Below are 18,082 nucleotides of genomic sequence, written 5' to 3'. Positions count from 1 at the left end.
ATAGAAATCGACCCTAACTATTATGCACAATAAATATTTGACAAAGGAGGTAAAAGCATAGAATGGAGTCATACAGTCTCTTCCATAAATGGTGTTGGAACCAGGTTGGCGTCCGGCCTGGGCTGGGTGGGGCTGGGGCGGCAGCGCCCAGCACTAGGACCCCGCTGGCACTGGCCCCGCGCTGGGAACACTTGCCCTTCAGAGGGGTTTGGGGCCTCAGTGTGGGGCCCCATGGAGGACCTTAGCCTGGACAGCTGCAGAGAGGAGGACAGGGCGCTAGGCGCCAAGGGGTGGCCCGAACCCCAGGCGAGGGTGCACTTCCGTGTGACAAGGTTCATCATGGAGGCAGGTGTCAAGCTAGGGATGCAGTCCATTCCCCTCACCACCGCCTGTGCCATTTACCATAAGTTTTTCTGCGAGATCAACCTGGACGCCTATGACCCCTACTTGGTCGCCATGTCTGCCCTTTACTTGGCTGGCAAAGTGGAAGAACAGCCCCTGCGAACCCGTGGCATCATCAACGTGTCCAACAGGGACTTCCGCCCGGGCAGCGAGCCCTTGGAGATGGACTCCCAATTCTGGGTGATCCGGGACAGCATTGTGCAGTGCAAGTTCCTTGTGCTGCGGGTACTGTGCTTTCAAGTCTCCTTTCAGCACCCACACAGGTACCTGCTCCACTACCTGATTTCTCTCAAGAACTGGCTGAATCCTTACAGCTGGCAACGGACCCCCATCTCCTTCACTGCCTGGGCCCTGCTGCGGGAAATCTACTGCGGGGGGCTGTGCGTCTGGTTGCAGGCGCAGCACATAGCAGTGGTGGTGCTCCACCTGGCCCTGCAGGTCTATGAGGTTCAGGTGCATGCCGAAGCCAAGGCTGAGAAGCCATGGTGGCAGGTGTTTAGTGGCGACCTTACCAAGCCAATCATTGATAACATTGTCTCTGATCTCACTAGGATTTTTACCATGGACACAGAGATCCCCGAAGGACCTGGCCCAGGCCTGTCCAAAGAGAAGCTTGGGACGCTTGGCTGCAAGGGGACGGTGCCACCACATTGCCCTGACTGCTAGTCCCCAGAGCACTGGCAAGGAGGACTGGTTTTGTGCTTCTGGGGACAGACAGGTGAAGGCGATGATATGCTGCCACTCTGACTCTCAGGCTTTGACTGTCCCTGGCAGCCATAGTCCAGATGGTGATGGATGCTGCACCTCCCGCGAGCAGGATCGTGCTGCGGGCTGCTCTGAGGCCTCCATGTCTGCTTTTGTCCTTTGAAAGGACGCAGACTACAGCTGAGGTTTGGGATCAGTGGAAGGAAAATCAAAGAATGGATGGGACTGTGACCCAGGGGATTTTTTTAAAGGCCAGATTTAGAGAAAGTATGACTCAATTAACATAGAGGAAATTTTATTTTGTTTCATTAAACATATTAAAAAGCCAAAATAAAAACATAATAATTATTGGTGTTGGACTTATAGCACAGATAGATGCAAAAAAATTAATCTAGACCACCAACTTACACCATACACAAGTATAAACTGGGAATGAATAAAGGACTTAAACGTTAGTGGGTAACCATGAAAACCTTAGAAGAATCCATAGGCAGCAAAATATCAGGCATCTGTCTCAGCAATACCTTTAGTGATACAACTCCTAGGGCAATGGATACTGAGGTGAAAAGAAACAAAGGGACGACGTCAAATTAAAACGCTTCTGCAGAGAAGAAGCAGCCAACAAATACAACAACAACAACAACAAAACAAGGAAGTCCACTGCCTGGGAGAAGATATTTGCCAATGTTATATCCAATAAGGACCTATTCTCCAAAATTCATACTGAACTCATCCAATTAAACAAAAGGAAGATCAACATTCCAATCAAAAATGGGCATAGGACTAAGACACTTTTTGAAAGTGGACATACAGAATGCCAAGAGACACATGAAAACATGCTCAAAACCATTAATCATCCAAGAGATGCAAATCAAAAGGACAATGAGATAGCATCTCACAATGGTCAGAATGGCTATCATAAACAATTCAACAAACAACAAGTGCTGCCGAGGATGGGGTGTAAAAGGAATCCTCTTGCATTACTGGTGGGAATGCAGACTGGTATAGCAACTTTGCAGAACAGTATGGAGTTTCCTCAAATAATTTAAAAAATGTAGCTCCCATTTGAACCAGTAGTCCCACTAATAGGAACATATCCCAAGAAATGACAAACACCAATCGGAAAGGGCATGTGGAACCGCATACTTATTGTGGCACAATACACAATAGCTAAGATTTGGAAGAAGCCTAAGTGCCCATCAGCAGATAAATGGATTAAAATCTGTGGCACATATACACATAGGAACAATACACTGCTGTAAAAAATAAAGAACTTTTACCATTGCCAAAAGCATGGAAGGACATGTAGAGCATTCTGCTGAGCACAATAAGCCAGTTGGAGAAGGATAAATACCACATGACCTCACTCATTTGTGGAATACAATGAACAACATAAACTATTCAACAAAAATAGATTCAGAGACAGAAAAGCATGGAACTGATGGTCAAACCTCAAAGGGAAGGCAGGACTAGGGGTAAGAGATCAACCAAAGGATTTGTATGCATGCATATCAGCATAACCATGGACATAGACACTAGGAAGGGAAATGGCATGTGCTGGGGGTACAGGTGCACAAGGCGAAAAGAAGACATATGTAATACTATATGTAATCCTCTAAACAATAAAGGATTTTTTAAAAATGTGTTCCTAGAATTATACCTTTTACTTATAGTAATTTGATTAACATACATACCTAAATTCCCCAGTCTCCCAATAACTTCATGATGGTTGATCTTTTAGCTAAATCAACATGGCATGTGTAAACATAACTCAGGTCACTGTAATTGCTCCACATAAAACTCTTTGGATGTCTGGAACTATTTTTGTAAACTAATCCAAAGTCACATATTCCACCAAGATGTCTGGCACTGATGGGCAGCGACACAAAATAAACAGCCACTGGACACAGTTCCCACCTTAAGGAATCACTTGAGCTTTCTGGGTCCAAAATTTTTTCAACAGATTTATACACCACGGCCTCCTTCCTGACATTTGAGATTCAACAAACATCCCTTGATCCCCTTAATTTTATGAATAGAAACACTATCTCCTACCAATACAACTTCTAAAAATAATTACCCCCTATATTTTTCCTCTTATCTTTTTTGTGCATGATTGTACTAATTTACATTTCCTTGCATGTTTGTTATTTTTACCATAGAAAATAAGTGCCCAATAAGTAGGGATTTTGTCTTATTCAGAATCATTGTGTAGGCTACAAAACATCACTTGAAAGAAGACACTTTGAAATAATATCTACACAAACTACATTTCTTCTGCTTAGAAACTAGGGAAACAACATCAACCATTCTCCATAAATCAAATAAATGGACTTCTGAACTCAATAAAAATCATGAGACAAATCCCACTCTTGGCTGTTGACAAACCCTAAAAGATAAAGGTAAAGTCAAAGTGTCAATATGTACTGATCCCCTTCAATGTATCATAAAACAGGCTCTCCAAATAAAGGACAGGGACATAAGTGAGTTATGTACTAAAAGTCATTGAAGATCAACTTAATATATGGCATAACGAGTATGCACACAAATTAACGTCAATATAAGATCAAAAGTGTAGCCAAAGCACAAACTTGGTTATTGACCTAGAAATCTGCATATGTTACCTTGTCCCAGGGAACAGTGATTCTTAATAAATCCAAAAGAACGTGGCTTAAAATAATGGTTTGATATATTGGAAATATCTGAAAATATAACAGAACCAAAGAAAATATGTACCCCAAATGATGCCCGAATGGTGTGACTTTCAGGGTAATATTAAGGAATACTTGTGCAATGAGCACTGACAACATTGAAGAATATGGAACACACATTGGCTATATTTAAGATTATAGAGAAATAACACTATTTCCTTCACTAGTACATTAAAGGCTCAATGAAAGGAACTCTTATCCACTACTTTAAAATAAATCAGGATATATACATTTTACAAAAATCAGTCTTGTTGCACGATTCAAAAATAATTAACCAGAGAAAAGTTAGTTAGGGAAGGAAAGGTCATTTAGTTATGGCACACCCAATGTCCTAATTCACATCAGTTCCTGTCTTGAAGAACTAAATACCTAGCCCACTTGCTGTGTCTCTGTGATGGTTGACCATCCAATTGTGAGCCTGGAGGGTACTGTTCTTTTCCTGGTCAAAGAACAAGCCCAAGTCCCTTGCTCAATTCCCAGTAGGGGGCAAGGAGATGGCAGCTGATCAGTGATTCTCTCTCATCATTCATGTTTCTCTCTCCCTCTCCCTTGCTCTATGAAATCAATAAAAATACTTTTTTTAAAAAAAGTATTCCAACTTGAGGGTAAAGGGACTACACATACCATATTTTCAAGACCTTTTTTTTTTTTTTTTTTTATGCTATGGATATGTTTGCATCAATTGTATTAGCTTCTTACCAACAGTGATCTGATTTCTGCTGACATTATATGTCTGGGGTGGGCAGGTAGTTCTAAATTAGAAAGTGCATTGAAGGCTTAAAGCACGATTCCATTTGTATTCATATACTAAAGTAACTAAGCTTAATGTACTATTTTGCTACACAAAACGGACATTTCAACATCCTTCCAATCCCACAGTCCAGCAGTTTTGTGAAATTAAAAAAAAAAAAATAGTGATGGCTAAATAATGATGGCTCATATGGCATTATCAAACTTTAAAAACAAGAAGACAGAAACCTGGAAATACTATTACTTGAACCACAGTGCTAGAATTTTATTAACAGACTTACTTTTTTCTTTTTTAAAAATATATTTTATTGATTTATTTTACAGAGAGGATGAGAGAGGGAGAGCAAGTTGGAAACATTGATCAGCTGCCTCCTGCACACCCACCAACTGGGCATGTCCCCGCAACCAAGGTGCAAGTCCTTGACCAGAAATGAACCAGGGACCGTTCAGTCTGCAGGCTGATGCTCTACCCACTGAGAAAAACGAGTTAGGGCAAAAGACTTACTTTTTCATTCATTTCTTTGGCAGCATCTGTCACATATTCAGAATTCTCAAATGTAATAAAAGAAAAGCCTCTGGACTTGTTTCTTGCTACCTCCTTTGCCGGGGTCCAACCCCAGCAGGTCCAGGGGTTCCCAAAGGCGTAGACGGAGTCGGCGAAGAAGGAATGACACGGAGACAGTGTTCAGTTGATCAGCAGCCTAGCCAGGATCTCCAGCCAAGTTCTGGTCTGGATCTCCAGCGAAGTTCTGTTTAGGATCTCCAGCCAGGTTCTGTGTCCATGTTGTCTTGCTAGGTTCTCCAGCCAGGTTCTCCAGGTTCTCAAGCCAGGTTCTGTAGCCATGTTCCCTCGCTAGGTTCTCCAGCCAGGTTCTGTCAAGGTTCTCCAGCCAGGTTCAGTCACCAGGTTCTAGTCAGGTTCTCTTGCCAATTTCTGTAGTCAGGTTCAGTCCAGGATCTTTTGCCATGTTCTCTTGCTAGGTTCTGTCTCTAGGTTCTGAGGCCAGTTTCTGTCCAGGATCTTTTGCCATGTTCTCTCCAGTGAAGTTCTTCTGTCTCTAGAGAACGTTCTGTGTAGGTTCTGAGCCTAGGTTCTGTCTCTCTCTCGGTTCTGTCTTCTAAGTTCTGTGTTCTAAGTTCTGTGTCTTGCTGTCTTGTTACATCTGTATTTATACCAGTTGATTCAATCCTATCAATCTCTATTACAAAGGTTAGGGCGTTTCTTATCTCCATTCCAGGGAGTAAAGATTATGTAGCTTAAGCATGATTGTTCGTAGTTAAAGTGATTAATTACCTGCCTGGCACTTAGTTAAGAGGTTTTATTCCCTCCCTAACTTCAGGGGAAAATCCCTACCTGGGGAAACAATCTTTCTCAGAGAGGAGACCTTGGTTAAAACACATAGTGCCAAGAAGGTGAGCAAACATATTAAGAACAGTATGCCATATATGCCAGGTCCCTTGAAACAGCAAGCATGGACCGGCTCCCGGCAAATTCCCCCTGTTTTTATTTTTTAAAAGCAGGCATTAAAAAGAAAAAAACCCAAATGCTCTCTTGTATCCATTTTAAGAGTAGGATTGACGCTTTCCGCTATTACCTGAGCCCTGATCTATCACCCCAGGAAGAGCTTGCCAATCCTGCACTTTCCCAGGGTGGAAAGGTTGCAGTGGGGTTAAGGATAAGGCTCCTTGGGCTTACCTTCTCCCATGCCATTACATTTACCTTTCCTTCCTCAGAAAAGCATGGACATATTTCTTGTATAAAACGTTCTGTCTGACTAGGAGTAACCTTAATTCCTCTGCTAGCAAGCATATATGTTAAAAGATCAATACAGAGTCTTTTTTCTTTAGGCTCAGTATGGCACATCTTCTTAATCTAAAGATCAATACAGAGTCTTCTTTCTTTGGACTCAGTATGGCACACCTTCTCAATCTAAGTTCTGTACTATCCATCTTCTTACCCTACTTATCTTCTATAGGGGGGTCTGTAGCACCCTGGTGGAGTCCTATCCGTCCCGAAGGTGGGGGTTCTAAATGGAGGGGGCTTACCTAGGGGAATCCTGTTCCAGGGGTTCCCAAAGGTGTGGACGGAGTCGGCGAAGACTATCCACCCTCTTCCTACGGTGGAGTCCAATCCGTCCCGAGTGCGGGGCGCTTCCCTAGGGTTCCCTGTTCGGGCGCCAGATGCTGGGGTCCAACCCCAGCAGGTCCAGGGGTCCCCAAAAGTGTGGACGGAGTTGGCGAAGAAGGAAGGACACGGAGACAGCGTTCAGTTGATCAGCAGCCTAGCCAGGATCTCCAGCCAAGTTCTGGTCTGGATCTCCAGCGAAGTTCTGTTTAGGATCTCCAGCCAGGTTCTGTGTCCATGTTGTCTTGCTAGGTTCTCCAGCCAGGTTCTCCAGGTTCTCAAGCCAGGTTCTGTAGCCATGTTCCCTCGCTAGGTTCTCCAGCCAGGTTCTGTCAAGGTTCTCCAGCCAGGTTCAGTCACCAGGTTCTAGTCAGGTTCTCTTGCCAATTTCTGTAGTCAGGTTCAGTCCAGGATCTTTTGCCATGTTCTCTTGCTAGGTTCTGTCTCTAGGTTCTGAGGCCAGTTTCTGTCCAGGATCTTTTGCCATGTTCTCTCCAGTGAAGTTCTTCTGTCTCTAGAGAACGTTCTGTGTAGGTTCTGAGCCTAGGTTCTGTCTCTCTCTCGGTTCTGTCTTCTAAGTTCTGTGTTCTAAGTTCTGTGTCTTGCTGTCTTGTTACATCTGTATTTATACCAGTTGATTCAATCCTATCAATCTCTATTACAAAGGTTAGGGCGTTTCTTATCTCCATTCCAGGGAGTAAAGATTATGTAGCTTAAGCATGATTGTTCGTAGTTAAAGTGATTAATTACCTGCCTGGCACTTAGTTAAGAGGTTTTATTCCCTCCCTAACTTCAGGGGAAAATCCCTACCTGGGGAAACAATCTTTCTCAGAGAGGAGACCTTGGTTAAAACACATAGTGCCAAGAAGGTGAGCAAACATTTTAAGAACAGTATGCCATATATGCCAGGTCCCTGGAAACAGCAAGGATGGACTGGCTCCCGGCACTCCTTTATCAAATCTACTGGAATTTAGAATTTTAAATCCCACATGCCACTTAATATTTAATCTCTAAGAGATATTTCAATTTCTCTAAGTTTTTGAGAAATTCTCACAGAGACTCTTAATCCTATATAATAAAAGGCTAATATGCAAATTGACAGAACAGTGGAAAGACCAGTCACTATGACACACACTGACCACAAGACGGCAGACACTCAATGCAGGAGCTTCCCCCTGGTAGTCAGTGTGCTCCCATAGAGGGAGCATCAGTCAGTGAAAAACCAAACTCACAACTAGCAAGCACAGCAGTGGTGGCTGGAGCCTCTCACGCCTCCATGGGAGTGATAATGATATCGGACTGACGCCTTAGGCCCACTTCCACTGTCAGACATCCCCCAGGGGCTCCCGAACTGCCAGAGGGCTCAGGCCAGGCTGAGGGACCGCCCACTGAGTTGCATGCACTAGGTCTTTAGATTAATATAATGGACACAGTATAGTACCAATCTTCTGAAACTTAGTAAAAAAAAAAAAAAAGGCAAAACATTTTGCATCCTCATTACCTTCCCAAAAATCTGTAGGGAATAAACGCCACAGTTAATCTGTCTTATGGCATTCCATGAACCAACCCCATAATAAACTCACAATGTCTTACTTTTCCTCCTTATTACCTGGGACCGTAACATGATTGACAGGAGATAGATTAATTCCTGGGCAAGTGGAATAGAGAAACTGAGACAAGAAAATCAAGCCTGGTCAGTTTGTACAGCCTGTAGAAATTCCTTAATACTCCCCCGCCAAGGACACTTGAGAACAAGTGGTTAATTCAGGGGTGGGCAAACTTTTTGACTCGAGGGCCACAATGGGTTCTTAAACTGGACCGGAGGGCCGGAACAAAAGCATGGATGGAGTGTTTGTGTGAACTAATACATGTTTACACTGCTGCTGGTGAAGGAGCAGAGGGGAGAGCAAGAGAACCCTCCGCTCTTTTGGCTCCGCGAGCTGGATAGAACAGCCGAATGGGCCGCATCCGGCCCGCGGGCAGTAGTTTGCCCATGGCTGGGCTAATATCTCTCTTTCCACATGAGAGACTATTCAGCAAAATCACCCTGGAACTTCCAAGGCGTGAGTGAGAGAGGAGGATGGACAGAGGGGCAGTTTTGTCTTGCCCACAAAACAAAGCAGCTTGCTGTCTTGGGGAAGGGATGAAAGGGGACTTTATCTCACTCAGTAAGCAAAGAATCAACAGCCTTGGGACTTGCCGAGATCAAAGTTGTCAGGCATTCTCATCAACTCTGAGGCAGCTATGGCCAGTAAAAGGAGACCTTGAAATGTAGTCTGTCCCCTCCCTGCCAGCCCCTCATGCAAGGGCAAAGCCTGGGAATTTCACCCACTCTCCTTCCCCGCCTCCAGAAGACACACCTAGGAAGAAACTAAAGGGCGATTTCTGGAAACAAGCCTCCACACACTCCCCCAGGAGTCCTCTACAGGGCCATCCATGTTTACAGGGGAACTTCCTGGGCCTTTGGACAGGAAGCAGCCTGACAGGGAATGAGTGTCCATTACCCATCTCGCCAGCCGCAGGCCACAGCACAGCTCTGCATTCTCCTCCTCAGGCTTGACTTCCTATATTGTCCCCAACATTCTGAGGCCCTCACATTTTTGTCCTCATGCAGTGGGAAGCCATGGCTCAAAGCTACTCAGAGAGGCGCGGCCCTCTAGTGGCAGTCATGGCCTGTCTCCAGAAGCAGGGAGGCTGAGAATCCTGGATGTTATCATTATGCCAGAGTGGCTGCACAGGCAGCGGGGTGGAGGGTCCGCTGCTAAATGCAGGAGTGAAAGAGGACCTCCTGGGGAAGGTTGCAAGGCGTTGAGAGGAGCATTTGTTGTCTTTCTCTCTCAGGGCATCTGTCTGCTATGCATGTGTGCATATCATCTCTTAGCACCCATCCATTCTCTGTCTTGCATACATCATCTCTTTACCCATTATCTGTCCTGGATGCCAACCACTATGCATCACCCACCTGCCATCCTCTGTCATGCCTTGTCTACCTCTCCCTCGTCGGTTGTTAAGATTAGTAATCCTGAGCCACTTGTGGGTGCTGTGAGTTCCCTTTTCACCCAGGCATCCCAGTCCTCCATTTTATACCGTCTACTTCTCACCTCCTAGAGGCTGTTGAAAGGCTTAAAGAGAATAAAACAGGGAAGAGAATACCTTATTTTGCTTAGCAGATATCGTGCAGCAAGCTGGCAGCCTTGAGCACAGCATAGCCCAGATAACCAGAGGACACCTGGCATGGGAGGACCCAAGGACAGACCAGACCCTCATGTCAGCAGAGCGGCTTGCAGCCAGCAAAATAAACAAAAACTCTCTCTCTGCTCTCATGACTGATGACTTTCTCTGTCTCAACCCACCAGCACCCAGGTGTCCAGAATAAAATCTCTCTTGATACATCTTGTACCCCCAGATGTCCCACCTCACACAGGAACAGCACTCATGGACAAGATTAGGGTGTGCCTTTCAGCAGAGGATCCCCTACCAACAGCCATATCCTGGCAGAATCCCTGTCAGGCACAGGGGACATCCGCTTCCCAATACCTGCAGAGCTTAAGTACAAGCAGAGGGCCCACAGGAGGAATATCACAGCCACCTGCACATGGTGGTGAGAGGAGGCCACTGGGCCCAAGCCTCCAAGACATCCTAGGGCATGGTGTTTTCCCAGTCTCAGGGGGGCTGTTGCTCTGAAGCTCTCTAGGCAGGGTGGTGCTGCTGTGAGACCCCCCAAGAGGGACCCTCACTCTGTCCCATAGATTGACGGCGACCCCAATCATCCGCAGGAGACGTCACTTGATGCAAACTGCAAGAGGCTTTATTCCAGCGCGCTGGGGCTCAGCTCGTACTCATGCAGGAGCAGAGGAGTTGGGCGCCCAGCAAGGGGTCTTTCAGCTATTTATATGCAAAAATCATACATTAGGGAGGGGTTGCATGCAGGAGGGTAAGAACAAAGAAATTCCAAAGGGTCTGGTTTGTGTCTTGATAGGGATAGGGCATTCCTGCCTGGTGTTTTCACAACCTGTTTATCTCAAGGTTGACTGAAGCCTTATTTACTCAGCCTGCCCTTTGTTGGGGCTATCTCCTGAAACAGCCTTAGGGAGGGCGTCATTCTCTCTGTTCCTATCTCTAATGGGGGAAGCCTAGGGAGTTGAGATAAAACAGGCAGCTAGGCCTGGCAGCTGGGCCTGTGCAGTTTGTAACATTCTTTCATTCCCCCATTTGCTTTTTGGTAAGTTCTAATCATGGAACTTCTGTCTCTAGACATTCCTTTTCGAAACTATCTCTCTGGCAGAGAGACTGGTATTGCTGCCTGAGCACTAGTACTTGCACAGCACTTATTTCTTCTCTGATAAAGGTGACCAGTCGGTTTAAGATATAGGGCCCAAAAGTAAGAATTAAAAGCAATATAATAAGAGGACCCATAAGGGGGTGGATATGAGGGTCCATTGAGTCCTAGACTTCTTTATTTTGCCTGGGCTGTCTTAAGCCGGGTGTGATGAAGCCACGTCGGGATCCCGTCGACCTGACTGCCGTGGGGGTGGTCCTTTCAGTCCTTGGGTGGCAAATTTCTTTACTCAAACAGTGTCACCAGGTTGGAAGGGATGAACTGGATACAGGCAGATCATCTTGGACGTGCTTCTGGTCTGCTTGCTGGGTAGACTGTAAAACCTGAAAGTACTTGAGTAAACTGGTGAGATGAGTAGCACAAGGTCTGGAAGAGTCACTAGAATCTGTAAAGGCCCCACTGGTTTTAGGGAAGCCTCCTGGGCTGCTTTGTCTGCAGCCTAGTTCCCTCCTGCTTCTGGAGAGTCAGTGCCAGTTGGCCCATCGTCCTTGCTCTGCTCACGTCTGTCTAACTGCTTATTATATTACCTCAAGGATCCTGGCTCTGAATTCTTTCAGGGAAAATGGGCGTTGAATTCTCTTCTGTAACTGCTTCGTGGTGAGGAGGGACAGAAGTTTCTCTCAGATCCAAGAGATCCTTGCTATCTGTCAGAGGGACGATGAGGCCTGGGCACAGAAGGAGGTGGGCTTGTGACCTGGCAGAGACAAACTGTAACAAATGGTCTGGTGGGAGGGAAAGAAAACATTTCAGTTTTAATAACCTCTGTTGAAATGGGATTTTTCTTCTTAAAACTCCTCTATGGCTATCAAAAAGCCAAATCAAGACCAATTTGTCTACTGTATTCAATTTGGCCTGATGTTTGCATAAACACAACAAGAATGGTAACTGACTACCTTTGCTGGAATTTCATGGTTGAACCTTAATGTGCCCCATAGGGACAGGAAGCCAAGCCATCCAGCTGCCATCAGGCCTGCCTGCAGTATCTGCTGCGTTAGGTGAATCCCTCACCTGTAGCAACTCCACCTGAGCCCACGCTCCGGGCTTTAAGGCCCATCTCAGTAGCCCTCCTACTCGTTGCGGCCCAGAGTGTATGGGGTTCCGCAGGGATGCAGAGGCATCCTTATTGCTCCCCTTCTACTCTGACCAACCGCCAGTGATGGTAGGGCATGGGCCTGATGCTCCAGCGCCAGCCATCTTCAGGGCTCCCGAGCAGGATACCAGGCTTTTCCTGTGGCACTTTTATTGGCTTCAAGTCTTCAGAGCTCAGATAGGGCTCCTTAAAATATGATACTCCAGTTAAAGTTTCCGGTCAATAAAACCACTATTGGAAACCAGTCTTACTGAATTTATGCAAAGAAATGTATTGCCATGACTTATTAAGCATTGCCAAATTTCAGAGGAATTACATAAGGAGAAAAAGCCACTGACCTGCCGTAAGATCTTCTGATTTTCCTTGTAACTGTTATATTTCTTTTATCATTTTTCCTAAGTACTTTGGCATAACTACCCTTTGTTTAGGGAGGCAGAATGTAAATTATTTACTCTTTCTGACCTACTGGCCTGTATCATTTGATTAATTTTCTTTCAACATTTTTTTTCTCCTTCTTATCACATACACAACCTTTCTAAATTTCATACTTTCAAACCAGCCTTTAAACCTTCTTTTTATGTTCTTTAGAAATGCATAACCATGCCTTAGACCTTCTATTCCAAACAGGCTTTTCCCAGTTTTTTACAGTTGAGGTTTTGTGCCACCTCTGACATGGGCATGGTCACACAGGCCTATAAGATAGTATACAGGCTGCCAACTGTCAACTGTCTCTCGATAGAGACTAAAACCTGATGGGTGTTCTCCTTTGCCCAGTTGGGCACCTGCCCTCTTGGCAGCTAGACACCCTTTACTTTTGGAGTTCACCCCACATAGTCCCCTTCCAGGACAGCTAACACATAGCTATAGCAATGTTCCTCAGTGTGGAAGACTGGACATTTGCCAGTTACAGCTACATTTAAACCTGTAAGAGAATTGAAGGTTAATACAACACATTAATACAATGAAACATAATATTGGCATCATGGCCTCTTCAGGCAGTCAAATCCTCCGCTACTAAACATGAGATATGGCAGGGCTATACAAACATTTTAGGGAGGTGACTAAAGTCCACTCTTTGACCTTTCTATATAAGGTCAAATTGTCCTTGTCTTTCTGAAGCCATGTTTATGAAGATGCAGGCATCATCTGAGTCTATTATACAATTTTCTGCAGGTATAGTCCTTTTCAAGTTGGGGTGAGTCCTGGGGTCATGAACTTTTTTTACCCATATCGAGTCCCCAGGCTGGAAAGGATGTACAGAGTCCGAGGTGGCACTGGCAGGGCATCTCGAACAAGCTTATGGGTGGCTTGTAATTTCTGTAAGAGATCATGTCCAAGTAAGGGGTACAGGCATTCTGGCATGACTAGAAACGAATGAGTTACCGTGTTCTTTCTGAGGTCCGCAGTCCTTTTTGATGTACAAGGAAAAAGGCAGTTTGTCCGGTGGCTCTTAGAACTGGTGTCTTCTTAGATGTTACTGGTCCCATTGGCTCTGTCAAGACTGAATAGGCTGTTCCAGAATCACCAGAAAATTATCCAGGGGTTTTATTTATCTACAAATAATTACACCTAAGTAGACATATAAACATTAAATAAACATCTATATTTACACCTTTTCAGTAAACAAGTACTTTTACAGTCTTGGGAATTTTGGCAGATAACAGAAACACTGCCCAAGTCCCCTGATGGGGGCCTGACAAGAACAGATGTGGGGTTCTTTGGCTGGGGGGTATAAAGTCTTCATTCTTTCTCTCGGCACTGCTAAGGACAGGATCATTGGAGAGGTCTCTTCACCTAGGCAAGGCTGTGTTGAGCCATCTGGGGTAAAAGTGGTTTCTGCTTAGTTTCCCTATTTTACTTGTTCCAGCTTACTGGTTTATCATGCATTCAATTTTCTTAAAATGTATTCTGGCACAGGAGAAAGTTGTTTTGCTGTACAAGGTAGCTTAACCCCTATATAACTGGGCTTGGACCTCTGCCCAGTAAACTGCAGTCTATAAGTTCAATATGCAGCCTCCGGTTTTTCTAACCCCACGAGGTTTTGTCCAGTCTGAGTCAGACTCCTCCTCTCTTGGAGAATTTCAAAGTCCTGATAGTTCCCAGGTCCAGGGAGAGTGCTTTTTTGTTAACCCTTAGGGCCCTGCTTTTTGCCTTTTTACCAGTTCCCTTTGTGGCAGAGCAGCAACCAGGCCTCTTTCAAGGGAGTGCACTGGAAGGAGATATTAACCCCTCCTCTTCCAGCAGCAACAGGTACTAAACCCTTTCAGTACATTTGCAAACAGGGAGCTTCTGCTAGCTCTATCCACAGCTTTCCCTACTTGTCTCGCTGCTGCTTCTTCTTTCAGGGCAGCGGGCAGCTCAGGCATCCAGCCCCCCCTTCTTTGACCTGGCTCTCAGGGGCTGAGTCTGCCTAGTAAACAGTTCTAAACTTCTAAATCACCAGGGCGGCTGCAGATTTCAGGTCTGTTTCTCCTCCGCTTTTCTCCTGGGAGTTTAGTTTTTAATGTATTAGAATTTTTTTATTCTTAGAAACCTTAATCTTTTAATGATTATCAAAAGTGAACAGTCAGCAATTTTAGATTAATATTTATGAACACATTTTAAAGTACTTTTATTCTTAAGATATATCTAGACCTTTTGTGACAAAACTAAGAACAGGTATTGGTTTAATTCAGCATTGGAAGGGTTAAAAGAATAAACCAGGGCAGAGAAAGACTGTGCTTACAGTTACTTTTTGTAACCTTGAAGTTCATTGATAAGACCTGTTAGGTTTGCAGCCAGCAGCATAACTGCCAACCCTCCCCCGCCCCACTTCTCTCAGCCCAGGCTGCTTTTTCTCACAGATTTTTTCTTTTACTCTTTTATAAGCAATCTTGGAATTACAGCGATTTACAACCCAGGTAAGAGCAACTGATAGACAGAAATTTATATTAACTAAGTGGGCTGATTCCTTCTGTAGTGGCGAGCAAAAGACTCTGAGAACTGCTAGAGATTCTTGCAGCCCACCGCGGGTCCAGTCCAAACGTTCAGCCAGATGAATTAACAGAAATGCAAAATAAATCAAAGTAACTTTCACTTTACACAGACTAGTAATGAGCAGTCAAAATAGATAAACACTCGTATTCACACTCTCAGTAGACTAGCCCAGACTGGAGCTGAGCAGATGAACAAAACAATGCCCAACTCCCCAGACGGGCGTGGGGGCACTCCTGGCACCCATGTCCCAGAACAGAATTCTTGACCAATGTTTTGGTGAGAACCTACCGGAGGAGTTAAGACTGCGTCCAGTCGCCCCTCTTGGTAGCAAATTGGCTAGTTCCACACAAACAAACAGCTGTTCACTCAGTTCACTCATGCTTCCTCAGTATTTTAGCATTCATTTTAATTTTACAATCTCTATTGTATTCCTTAAAAAATTTTCAACATGTAATTAAGAACAGCAGGTTTACTTTGTCCCGACCTCATGATGATCAGTGACGAGAGACAGACAAGGGAGGGGTGACCTTTTTTCACAGATCTTCACTCAGGTACCCGCCTGACCAAAGTTGTGGAGCCACACAAAGGAGAGGAGAGGGCAGGCCCCCTCCCTCCACACTCGCACACTTTCACCAGACATTCATTCAGCAAAGGCATTTAGCTACCACAACACACAGTTTTTCTCAATCAGTAACATTTTTAAGAATAACATTCAAAAATGCAAGACATAAGTTTTTATCATTTGAATTCAGTAAGCTTCAAGGTCCCAAGTTCTCAGTAGTTCTGGAAAACCACACCTGAGGCTGGCAAGCAGGTTTGACCCAGCCCTTGACTTTAAAACGACCATAATGCTTAAAGGAGTAGTTTGAGTCTGTCCCATAGCGTCCGTCCAGTGAGTCCACAAAATCAAACAAAAGAACACAAACACCAAACAAACAAAGACACCTAAGAACAGCCTTCCGACCCCGCGGAAGAAAAACTGAAAAAAAGCCAGATGGGGGCTTTTACACCCCACCAGATGGGGGCTTTTACACCCCCCCAGATGGGGGCTCAAGGCGTCCCTTGACTCCCCCTCTTCCCTTGGGGCGTCCCCCAGGGCTGCAACCTGTGGTCCTCCAGGCACGTCTACCGACCACTGTTCGACCACTCTCACGAGTTGCCGAACGGCTGCCAAACCGAAAGCGCGCACTCAAATCCAGACTGCTTGACAAACACAAGACAAAGACAAACAACTTGGGGTACCCCTTCTTACCTCCAAGGTCGGCTCCACGGATGAGGGGGTGGTCGTCTAATCCCGGACGAGCCCCCAAATGTGAGACCCCCCAAGAGGGACCCTCACTCTGTCCCATAGATTGACGGCGACCCCAATCATCCGCAGGAGACGTCACTTGATGCAAACTGCAAGAGGCTTTATTCCAGCGCGCTGGGGCTCAGCTCGTACTCATGCAGGAGCAGAGGAGTTGGGCGCCCAGCAAGGGGTCTTTCAGCTATTTATATGCAAAAATCATACATTAGGGAGGGGTTGCATGCAGGAGGGTAAGAACAAAGAAATTCCAAAGGGTCTGGTTTGTGTCTTGATAGGGATAGGGCATTCCTGCCTGGTGTTTTCACAACCTGTTTATCTCAAGGTTGACTGAAGCCTTGTTTACTCAGCCTGCCCTTTGTTGGGGCTATCTCCTGAAACAGCCTTAGGGAGGGCGTCATTCTCTCTGTTCCTATCTCTAATGGGGGAAGCCTAGGGAGTTGAGATAAAACAGGCAGCTAGGCCTGGCAGCTGGGCCTGTGCAGTTTGTAACATTCTTTCACTGCTAGTGGTCAATGTCAGTTCCTGTTGCTACATACTTTGACCCTCAGTCTGGGGCAGGGAAGGGCCTGGCATGGTGAATATGAAAGATGACCATCATGCCTGCGGGAGGGATGAGCAAGGAGCAGAGGAACAGGAGACAGGTAGGGGAAAGCTGGGGGCCTCCTTGTTATTGCAGAAGCAGTGAGCAGATCTCCCTTTATTAAAGTCAACATCACCACTCTGAAAACTAAAACTGGGGCTCTGTACCATAAGGACCTCCTCAGGGAGGAAGCTGGGTCACCAGCCTCTTTCAAGGCCCCTACCAACTCTACACCTGTGTTGTGGCCCTGCAGCCTCTCAATCTCTTTTCCCCTTAGACATTGGTGCATTGGGATTTTCTGTCACTTTTAGGCGCCTGGAGAATTTTTCAATGTTGTTTTTATTATATTTAAATGGCATGATGTATCTGTGTGTTTTGTTGTTGCTAATCCACACTATAGGATCTTTTCCATTGTTGACTTTTTTCAACAGAAAGCATGGAAGGAAATGTGGGAGGGTGAGGGAGAGGGAGAAGAGGGAGAGGGAGGGGGAGAAGAAGGAGAGGGAGAGGGGGAGGAGGAGGGAGAGGGAGAGGAAGAAGGGGAGGAGGAGGGGGAGGGGGAGGGGGAGGGGGAGGGGGAGGGGGAGGGGGAGGGAGAGGGAGAGGGAGAGGGAGAGGGAGAGGGAGAGGGAGAGGGAGAGGGAGCGGGAGAGGAAGGGGGGAGGAAATGAGAGGGAGAGAAGGAAACATCCATTGTTTAACTACAAGCCAGGAACATGCCCTTGACCTGGAATGAAATCCGGGATCCTGCAGTGCCAAGGCTGGTGCTCAACCGACTTAGGCACAGTAGCCAAGTGCGTAATTTAACATTTTTAATCAGAAGGAGCATTGGACTGCGTGAACTATAGAAATAATATGAAGGATAGAATTTCAGCCCATTTCCAGAGAATGTGCCTTCATATTCAGTCATAATCAATTATTTCAGTTAAAACATTATTCTTCAGCTGCATTTTGAATGAATGTAAGCTCCATTGTCTACCTCAGCCTCATTGACACCTTTTTAGCTCAGGCAGATAAAAGCATAGGTTTTCAAAATAGTTAAGACTTTACTAGTGTCATGTCATACTGACATAAAATTATTCGTAAAGAGGTTCAAGT

General features: G+C 45.5%; 1 protein-coding gene across 1 annotated transcript; it reads left to right on the top strand.

Moving 5' to 3' along the window:
• Nucleotides 1-231: 231 nt before the first annotated feature.
• On the top strand, nucleotides 232-1,068 carry LOC308512394 (cyclin-Q-like; the record flags this gene model as incomplete). The annotated part of the gene is made up of 1 exon (XM_081082159.1): nucleotides 232-1,068. The coding sequence occupies one exon, from the start codon at nucleotides 232-234 to the stop codon at nucleotides 1,066-1,068; it is 837 nt and encodes a 278-aa protein (XP_080938285.1).
• Nucleotides 1,069-18,082: the final 17,014 nt, after the last annotated feature.

Source organism: Myotis nattereri (genome assembly GCF_964212035.1).
Source record: "Myotis nattereri genome assembly, chromosome: Y".
Lineage (NCBI taxonomy): Eukaryota > Metazoa > Chordata > Mammalia > Chiroptera > Vespertilionidae > Myotis > Myotis nattereri.
This window is presented reverse-complemented; position numbering and strand designations above follow the sequence as displayed.